The 10649-nt window shown below is 50.2% G+C and overlaps 1 protein-coding gene across 1 annotated transcript; it reads left to right on the top strand.

Annotated features, from left to right (window-relative positions):
• Nucleotides 1-696: 696 nt before the first annotated feature.
• LOC118575059 lies at nt 697-2422 on the top strand (the record flags this gene model as incomplete). Its single annotated transcript, XM_036175765.1, has 2 exons — nt 697-1562; nt 2003-2422. Coding segments are annotated over 2 exons (1286 nt in total), but the record flags the coding sequence as incomplete, so codon positions are not given.
• Between the last annotated feature and the right edge of the window lie 8227 nt (nt 2423-10649).

The raw sequence follows: 10649 nt of genomic DNA on the forward strand, positions 1-10649 counted from the left end.
ACAAGCCCAGACTTTGCTCACCAACCCTGGAAGACGTTCCACGGGAGTCTGAAGTCCCCTTTGGGGCACGGTTTTTCGTGGCCTCCCAGGTATCCGAGGGATACGTGGTGTTGGCAGGGGACGGAGGGCGCAAACCCTCCCAATCCCCGACTGAGTTCTTGCTTTCGGTTTTGCGCTGAAGCCGCGCAGCGTGATTTGTTGTCACTTCTGTTGTTTGTCTGTTTCTTGTTTGCTGCCTAATTCTTCTTTATCTAGACACCAGAATGGGACAAACCGTCGCTACGCCCCTGAGCCTCACTCTTGACCACTGGTCGGACGTAAAAGGCTGTGGCAACAATGAAGGAGTCATCATCAAAAAGAATAAATGGATCACCCTCTGCGAGGCTGAATGGGTTATGATGGATGTCGGCTGGCCCCGAGAGGGCTCCTTTAACCTCTCTTTGATTTCACAGGTTGAAGGGAAGATTTTTGCCCCCAAACCCCACGGGCACCCGGACCAGGTCCCCTACATAGCCATCTGGAGATCCCTGGTAGAAAACCCATTTCCATGGGTCAAGCCCTTCCTCCTAAGTCCCTCTACAACCCCTTTGGCTTCTCCCTTGCCCTCTGCACCTCCTGCGATTTCTTCCTCCTCTCTATACCCTATACTTCCCCGCAAAGAGGCTCTCAAGCCTTCCGTCCTCCCCTCCGACCTAGACTCTCCCCTCATTGACCTCCTAACAGCTGAGCCACCGCCTTATCACGCGGCACCAGCCGCGCCAGCCGCGGGACCGGAAACAGGGGCGCCGGCCACCGGAGGGGCAGCAGCCCCTGAGAAGATGGCAACTAGTGGGGACACAGGGGGGACCCCGGCTCCCTCACCCATCGCCGGTCGCCTTCGGGCCCGCCGGGATGACACCCCCCTGGAATCCAAGGCCTTTCCCCTCAGAGAAGGGCCCGGTCGCCACCTCCAGTACTGGCCATTCTCAGCCTCTGATCTCTATAACTGGAAACAATTTAACCCCCCGTTTTCTAAAGATCCCGTGGCGTTAACCAACTTGATTGAGTCTATCCTAGTGACCCATCGGCCAACCTGGGATGACTGCCAACAGCTTTTGCAGACCCTCCTGACTGTGGAGGAGAAGCAGCGGGTGTTCCTGGAAGCACGGAAGCTGGTCCCCGGCGAAGATGGGAGACCTACCCAGCTCCCCAATCTCATTGACATAGCCTTTCCCCTCACGCGCCCGAATTGGGATTATACCACCGATGAAGGTAGGGGGCACCTACGTCTCTATCGCCAGTTGCTCTTAGCGGGTCTCTGTGCCGCTGCCAGGCGGCCCACTAATTTGGCCCAGGTAAGAAGCACCATCCAGGGAAAGGAGGAGACGCCTGCCGCATTCTTAGAAAGGCTAAAAGAGGCTTATAGAATGTACACCCCCTATGATCCAGAGGACCCAGGGCAGGCGCCAGGAGTTATCCTGTCATTTATCTACCAGTCGAGCCCAGATATCAGGACTAAGTTACAGAGGTTAGAAGGACTGTCGACATTGAATCTTTCGGATCTGTTGAAGGAGGCAGAGAAAGTATTTAACAAGAGGGAAACTCCGGAGGAAAGGGAGGAGAGGATGTGGCAGAAGCAGGATGAGAGGGACAAGAGACGACACAAGGAGATCAAGACACTGGCCGCCGTAGTGTTGCAGGGCCAGGATAGAGAGGGAGTTAGGATGGGAGAATGAAGGAGACCCCCCTTGGAAAAGGACCAGTGTGCATACTGCAAGGGAAAAGGACATTGGGCTCGGGAATGCCCACAGAGACCACAGGGAGCCCGATGACCCAGACCCAAGGCTGTGGACCTCCTTAATCTGGAAGACTAGGGGGGTCCAGGCCAGGAGCCCCCCCTGAGCCTCGGATAACCCTCAAGATCGGGGGGCAACCTATAACCTTCCTAGTTGATACGGGGGCCCAACATTCGGTCCTGACCCACACTGGAGGCCCCCTCAGTGACCGTTCCGCTTTGGTCCAGGGGGCCACCGGTAGTAGGAGGTACCGGTGGACAACTGAAAGAAAAGTCCAGTTGGCGTCGGGGCAAGTAACCCATTCCTTACTACATATACCCGACTGCCCTCACCCGTTGCTGGGCCGGGACCTACTGACCAAGTTAAAAGCACAAATTTACTTTGATGAAAGAGGACCCACGGTCACGGGGCCTGGGGGAACCCCCTTACAAGTCCTCGCCCTAAATCTGGAAGAAGAATACCGCCTTTTCGAGCCTAAGCCCCCGGAAGAACCACCAGGTGAGATGCAGGACTGGCTAGACAGGTTTCCACAGGCATGGGCAGAAACAGGAGGCTTGGGGCTCGCGCACGACCAGCCGCCCCTCGTCATTTCATTGAAGGCCTATACTACTGAACCAGGACCAAATACTCCAGCAAGTGACCTCTAGCTGTCCAGCATGCGCCCAAGTGAACCCTGGAAAGGCCCACTTAGGCAAGGGAACCCGCCTAAGGGGCCATCGCCCTGGGACTCATTGGGAAATAGATTTCACAGAGGTAAAGCCCGGACTCTATGGCTACCGTTACCTCCTGGTTTTTGTGGACACCTTTTCTGGATGGATGGAAGCATTCCCCACCAAGAAGGAAACAGCCAACGTCGTGGCCAAAAAGCTGTTGGAGGACATTTTTCCCAGATATGGGATGCCCCAGGTAATGGGGTCCGATAATGGGCCTGCCTTCATCTCCCAGGTAAGTCAGAGAGTGGCCAGATTGCTGGGGATTGATTGGAAGCTTCATTGTGCATACCGGCCCCAGAGCTCAGGACAGGTAGAACGAGCTAATAGAACCATTAAGGAGACTTTAACCAAATTAACACTTGCAACTGGCTCTAGAGACTGGGTGCTCCTACTCCCCTTAGCCCTTTACCGGGCCCGGAATACCCCCGGACCCTATGGTTTGACTCCCTTTGAAATCATATATGGGCCCCCCCCACCTATTGTGAATTTCCTTCATCCTGACATTTCGTCCTTCGCCACCAGCCCTACCTTAGAGGCACACCTCCAGGCCCTCCAGCTGGTACAGAAGGAAGTTTGGAAACCTCTGGCAGCAGCCTACCGAGAGCAACTGGACCACCCAATAGTCCCTCATCCCTTCCAGATCGGGGACTCCGTCTGGGTTCGGCGACATCAGACCAAGAATTTGGAACCACGGTGGAAGGGACCATACACCGTCCTGCTGACCACACCAACCGCTCTCAAGGTCGACGGGATTGCTGCCTGGGTCCACGCCTCCCACGTGAAGGCTGCTAAGGAGATTGACCCGACCAGTGCCAAGGAGTCCACATGGAAGGTACAGCGCACTCAAAATCCACTGAAGATAAGACTCTCTCGTGCCTGATTCTCCTCCTTACTCTTACCCCTCTCCCAACCCTGGGGTCAGGGTCCCCTCACCAGGTTAAAAAGCTCACTTGGCAAGTTATATCCCAAACCGGGGAGACCATATGGTCAACCACAGCCAACCATGCCCCCCACACCTGGTGGCCACCCCTAACTCCCGATATTTGTCAGCTGGTAGCGGGCCTGGACGCTTGGGACATTGCTCATTTGAGTCACTCTGACTTCCCGGTTCGCACGGCCCGGTCAATCAGACCTGGGGGAGGACGAGGCCATCTCCCACAGAGGGGACCTGGATGTATCAATGCAGACACCCGTTGTTCCTTGTCCACTTATGACTTTTATGTCTGTCCCCGTGATGGCCGCAACCGGAATGAGGCCCGTAGATGTGGGGGATATGAGGAATTCTTCTGCAAACAATGGGGATGTGAGACCACCGGTGGGGCCTATTGGAAGCCCAGCTCTAGTTGGGACCTGATAACGGTGTCTAAAAATTATTCCAGCCCCAACAAATGTACAGTCAGCACTGAGGGAACTGTCCCCTTACCAATTGTTATCTCTTTCACTGAAAAGGGCAAGGAGGATAGAGGATGGCAGTCCGGGCATACTTGGGGACTCAGGTTTTATATGACAGGGTTTAACAAAGGCCTGACCTTCAAAATTCAGCTCAAGGCAGAAACCACCCCCCTGTCAGTTGGCCCCAACTCGGTCCTCTCAGATCAGAAACCCCCGTCCCAGACGGGACAGGGTAAGCAACTCCTCACTCCCACTATGTCACCCAATATGAATGTTCCCAACATAACTGCAGCCCCAACAACTGCGGCCCCCACCAGGACCCGCCTAGGAACAGGGGATCGACTCCTTGGTCTATTGCAAGGAGCCTATTCCACCCTAAATGCCACCCAGCCTGACCGAACTCAGGAACGTTGGCTATGTTTACTCTCTCTCCCTCCCTACTATGAAGGGGTAGCAATACAGGGCCCGCATTCCCAGCTGGACACCCCCCCAGCTCGATGCCTGGGAGAGACCCAACATAAGCTGACTCTGTCAGAAGTATCTGGACAGGGATTATGCCTGGGGAATCCTCCCCCATCCCATCGTAACCTCTGTAATACCACTGTGACCTCGGGAACCGGATATTCCATTGGTCCTAATGGAACTTACTGGGCATGCGACACGGGACTCACCCCCTGTGCATCCTGGTCAGTACTACAAGGCAATGAATCCAGCTTTTGTGTATTAATTGAACTATTCCCCAGGATAACCTATCATGAGCCTGAAGACATTTATGCTCAATTTGAGATGAGACCTGCCCGAACCAAGAGGGAACCTGTGTCCCTGACCTTAGCCCTTATGTTAGGAGGTCTCACTATGGGGGGAATTGCGGCTGGGATAGGAACAGGAGCAACTGCCCTAGTTGAAACTCAACACTTCCTGCAGCTCCAAGCCGCCATGAACCAGGATATACAGGCTCTGGAGGAATCTATAAGTGCCTTAGAAAAGTCCCTAACCTCTCTCTCTGAGGTAGTACTCCAGAATCGTAGGGGACTGGACATCCTGTTTCTACAGGAGGGGGGAATATGTGCCGCTCTAAAGGAAGAATGCTGTTTCTATGCTGATCATACAGGTTTGGTCAGAGATAGCATGGCGAAACTCAGAGAGCGGTTGAAGCAGAGACAGAGGTATTTTGAAGAACAACAAGGATGGTTCGAGGGATGGTTCCGCAGGTCCCCATGGCTCACCACCCTCATATCAACCATCATGGGCCCCCTACTGATTCTTGTGCTTATTTTGATGTTTGGCCCTTGCATTTTAAACAGGCTCATTCAATTTATTAAGGAGAGAATTTCGGTGGTTCAAACTCTGGTACTAACTCAACAATATCAATGACTCCATCAGTCAGAGACTGAACCACCACCCCTGGCCCCTCACCTTTATGCATCTCAGTAAATGAAAGATTCCATTTAGTTAAAAAGAAAATGGGGGAATGAAAGACCCCCCCCGGCACCCCTGTAGTAATGCTATGTTTGCAAGGCTCAAGGGAACAAAAGACAGCTTCAGGAAACAGAATGGCCCCACCACAACCCAGATAGCCGTTAAAGAAATGTTGCTCAACCCCATGATTAATACTGATTGTTCTCAGCCAGACCTTCGTCAATGCCCTGTTGTGCAAACCCCCTAAGAGTCATTGGAAATTCCCCAGCTTGTGAGGTGAGGCACGTAGGGGAACAAAGGAATTCAGCTAGAAGGCAAAGGCGTAGAGATAAGCAGGATGTCAGGGGCAGACTGCCTGGCGTCAGTGTGGGAGGACCAGAGCAGCTGGAATTCTAGATAGGGGTTGAGTCAACACACATATCTGGATATCTGGTTACCAAGGAAACCCACAAACCGCCCTGAGCCTGAATTCACGCCCCATTTGATTTATGCTTGTACATTTGCGCCTCACTTGATTTGTCCAATTAGAGCTTTGTAACCATTCATGCCTTGTTTAAATTATCCAATCAGAACCCTTTGACTAATGCATTCTGCTTCCGTACCCGCGCTTTTTGCTATAAAAACCCATCCCACCAACCCAGAGGCACGCAAGTCTTCCGAGAGACTTTGTTGCCCCAGGTACCTGTGTTTGAATAAACCTCGTGCTGTTGCATCTGATCCGTGGTCGCTGCATGCTCCTTGAGCCGGGGGTCTCTCCTGAGGGGAGATCTCTCCGGGGGTCTTTCAGCTGGACAGGCAGGGCTGCCCCTGGGTAGGCAGGAGGTTCTGTCTAGCTTTTCAAGACCCCTAAGAAAGGGAGACAGAGGTTCTTTATCTGTCCTGATGGGCTAAAGCAGAGGTGGCCAAGGAGGGCACTGGGCACTTCCCTGGTACAGTCTGCTCAGGAGGGCAGAGGGGCTGAAGAGCTGCAACCTTAATCCCTGCTTTGTCACTGTGGTTTCCTGTAGTTTCTCAGGGATGCCGGCTCAAGAGCAAAGTGTTTTCCCAGTATCTGAGAATACAGTAGAGCCTGGAGCTCTGGAGGCAACCATTTGCCTTAAGAGCCTTAAACACCTTCCATTAAACTGGTTCTTCTGAGCTACTGCAGGAGGTGACAGTTGTGGGTCTGTGTTGCAGAGGTAATTCAGATGTACAACCCCCTACCGTTTCTGATATCTTAAGGTAGCTGCCAGCCAAGTCCTTTGCTTGTCTGCTACCTTTACCTCCCCCCACCCCTCAAACTGACTCCGCCAGAGAATTCCAAGCTCTAACACTACTTCTCTAGGCTAGTGAGAACACTTCTGTGCCAGACGTGATAGCCCTGACCAGGCACACTGAGAATCTCCGTGTTCCTTGAACAAGTTTTGATCATTGGAAATATCACCTTCTGTTTGTATTTGAACAAACTGCTGCCGTGACATGGCCCTGTGTCTTGGGAGGCTAAAGCAGTCTCACACAGCTGTATTTAGAGTTCAAAACAGTGGACAGGTGCCTTTCTTGTCACCTTCAGATACAACCTGGAAGAGGCTCGCACATCCTGAGGGTCACTGTACAGGGAGAGCAGGACAGCATAAAATAGAACTTCTCCATTTTGCATAATTTTCATGTCAGAACAAAACAAAGAAACAAAGAAACAAACAAAAACCCACAATACTCAACCTACTATACTGTGGAAGGGTATTTTCCTGCCTTAAGGCAGTAGGACAGAATAGAAGAGATCCATTGACTTTAAGAAAAGAGCCAGAAGGGTGAAAGCCGATTAAGGCTACAAAAGACATAGGCGCCCCAGGGAGGTCTCCAATCTGCCTTTTCCGTTTGAAAAGCACCCTTGTTATGCCCACATCATGGGGATCCCCAAAAGACCACCACAGAGATCAAGTCCTGTATGTAAAAGCAAAGAACCTTTATTATCTTCAAGCTCAGAGCTTGGGACTTCTATCCATCTAACAAAGCAGTGAGAGCAGAGAGCCTGAGCCCAGGCAGGGTGGGATTTTTATCATGTCAGAGGTTGGGGTGAGAGAGTTTCCACAGGGTTCAGGACCCCAATTGCTGACTTTTTTCTAGGGGTATAGGGAGTGTTTGGAATGTCAGGTATTTCCTCTTAGATGCAGGCCCCACTGGGTAGGGTCAGCTTATGGCTCTTCCTGAGTCCAGGTATTACCTGCCAGAAGCTGTGTCTGGGCGTCTAAGCCTGTCATGGCAGCTGTGTGGTCAAGCTGTTTTGGTGCCCCTCTACACCCTCATCACCTCCAAGTGTGTGGTGGGTTCACTTCAGGAACAGCAGCACTGGGATCCTACGCAGTCACCTTATCATCATCAGTGCCTAAAAAGAAAAACATGAAATTTGAGCCAGTTGTCATTAAGTCTGTCCAAGGGTTCAGTCAGTTCCACAACTTGCCACCTGTAGCTCAAGAGCCTCCTAATCCACCAAGGCCTAGTTTGCAGTCGATGTAGATCAGGGCGTCTGGGGTCCTCATGGGTGAAACCAGAGCAGACCAGAGCAATTGCAAACAGGAGTGGCATCCGATTTTTGAGTGCTTTGCAATTTTTGTCAACCTCAGTCTTCTGCTGGAGGGTCTCTACAATGGAGTTGGCAGGATTGATTTCCCAGTGTATTTTTGGTCATCAGGTACCTCATTGTAGAGTTGTCTTAAACCATCTGGACCTTCATGATCTGATCCATGTTGCCTGTTCAGCCATAGGTGCTCGTCATATAGCCTTGGCTGTCCTGTAACTGCTTAACCATCTTGGTTTTCCTTTGCCATTGTGATCTTCCACATCTGTTTCCACATCTTCAATCTCAGACTTTTCCCTTGTCTTCCTCCTCTTTCTCACTTTTCTCTTCCTCTGCCTCATCTTCACTGGTCTCCCTCTCTCCTTCCTTCTCCAGCTAAGTCACCAGATGTATTGATGAGTTGTGGAGGACTCAACACCAGCAAAGCCAGAGGCTATGACCCACCACAACAGCCTGCTCAGACTGCCAAGCCCATACTCACAGAGAGAGTGATGGGATAGCCTAGGACTGTTTCTTCACCACTTCCTTGACCCTCCTCAACTCTAAGCATTCTGATTGTCTTTTTCTTTTCTTTCTATTGTTTGTTTGTTTGCTTTTTGAGACAGGGTTTCTCTGTGTAGCCTTGGCTGTCCTGGAACTAGCTCAATAGACCAGCCTGGCCTCAAACTCACAAAGATTTACCTGCCTCTGGCTCCTGAGTGCTGTACCACCACTGCCCAGCCTGTCTGGTTTTCTGTCAGGTGAAGGATCACATTGGTTTCACAGTCAGTGAGCTCACTTATATAAGGATGAATCATAATACAATAGGAAGACGTGGAATTAAAACTTCAACTAGTCCACCGTAAAATACAATGCTCAAGACTTCTGATTTATGCAGAGAATTCCACCAAGCACAAAGAACACAGCCAGGTCACTGTGGTCTGCGTGGACTGTGAAGGATCCCCCAGCAGAGGACTCCGAGGCATACTGCTCATCATGACGGTGCTCAGTGATCATGACCACTTTCTCTTATAACAGATAGAGTAAAATCCAGCCCCATACTGTCCAATCATGGAGATCCTTGCAACAACCAGCAAAAGGGTTTTAAAGTTAAGGGAGAGCCAGCAAGATGGCTCTGCAGAAGGAACAGTTCTCAGGAACCTAATTGTCCAAGCTCTTCCCTGACCTCCAAAAGTACTCACTCTAAAAACACACCACATTCACCACTCAAATAAGTTTTGAAAAATTAACAACCCAATAGCAGTAATGAATTGAGAATGTTATGGATGTAAGGCCACATACCTGGACAGCCTCCATTAACAATTTTGTGCTAGAATTAGCCATGGTCCCCAACTCAGCCTTGGTCATTCCAATGCCTGGGTCTAGCGGGGTCAGCATCTATCCCTGAGGGTTGGAGATTATGCCAATTTTCAGCTTTACAGTAGTCTAACTTAGAAGGTTCTCTTGTACTCTCATAGTGAATCTTGTCCCAGGCCTATTAATACATACATAGAGTCACATAATTCCATTTGTATAAAGTGCCCCTTTCCTTCCAAACTTTTGGCAGATTTTTGGGATCAATTGATGTATTATTCCTGTCAATCACTCCCACTAAGTATCCCAATACACATCGATTTTCCCACTTCTATAAACTTTTAAAAATACAACAGAATACTCCCATCTGAAGCATTAAAAACCAATTCTTGTAAGAAATTTTCCTTGTTGGAATAGAAAGCATTGATGCTGAGGGACATGAGGTGAGTGACTTCTGTCTGAAATGCAAAGTTTTCCACCTCTTCTTCTGGCATCTATGAATGAAAAGGCCATGTAACACCATGAACCACAATGACTGCACCTTGGAAAATGGTTATGTTCACCTGTTTCAATTAAGTGGCCTTATACAGAGGCAAAATTAATACTGCTTTAAGTCCCAAGAGATGAGAATAGACATTTTTTAAAAGTTGTTGAAATTTAGTGAGAAGGGAAATCAAGAGTGGAAAATATTCAAAGAAAGGTTTTTCAACCAATGGAAAGTCAGACTCTCTGAACTGTTTGTTAGAGCTCAGCTAGGGCGCTCAGAACCTCAACACCTGCTGGTATACCTTGGGGAAAAAAATTCCAGTTAAATAGACTAAGAACTGTACACAGCACCCATGTACTTATAAGTGGGTAGATTGTTTTTCGTTTTGGTTTTTGGTTTTTCGATACAGAGTTTCTCTGTGTAGCTTTGCACCTTTCCTGGAACTCTCTTGGTAGCCCAGGCTGGCCTTGAACACACAGAGGTCTACCTGCCTCTGCCTCCCGAATGCTGGGATTACAGGTGTGCGCCACCACCGCCCGGCAAGTGGGTAGATTGTTAAATAGACCTTTTTCATCATTTGGGCGAAGAAAAAAACTAAGAGAAAAAGCAGCCATTTCTCTGTGCTTTTCCCCCCGAGGGCATAAATTGATGAAACAGTTGTACAGTGCCACCTAGAAGGGATAAAGAAACCCAGAGCACAGGAGTGGAGGTGTTCACATGGCAATTAAATTAGGACAAAGAGCCAATGAGGTAAAAGCTCCAGCATGACTGCTCTCTGTGAAGACTTGCATCGGCCCCAAGTCAAATAGTTACTGAAGCAATCCAGCCAGCCTAGTCACTGCAGAGCATACCTGGGCAGGAACCACAAGGAGGAGGTGGTACTCCACCACCCAGCATCTAGTCACAGCTGGTGGGGACCCAGAAGCTTCCACAACAATCTTGAGCTCTTGTTAGAGGAGGAACCTAAGAATCTTCCTGTCGCTGCCCTTTCCCCATTTCTCCTCCTCCTCCCCTGG

The sequence above is a fragment of the Onychomys torridus genome, unplaced genomic scaffold (genome assembly GCF_903995425.1).
Source record: "Onychomys torridus unplaced genomic scaffold, mOncTor1.1, whole genome shotgun sequence".
Taxonomy (NCBI): domain Eukaryota; kingdom Metazoa; phylum Chordata; class Mammalia; order Rodentia; family Cricetidae; genus Onychomys; species Onychomys torridus.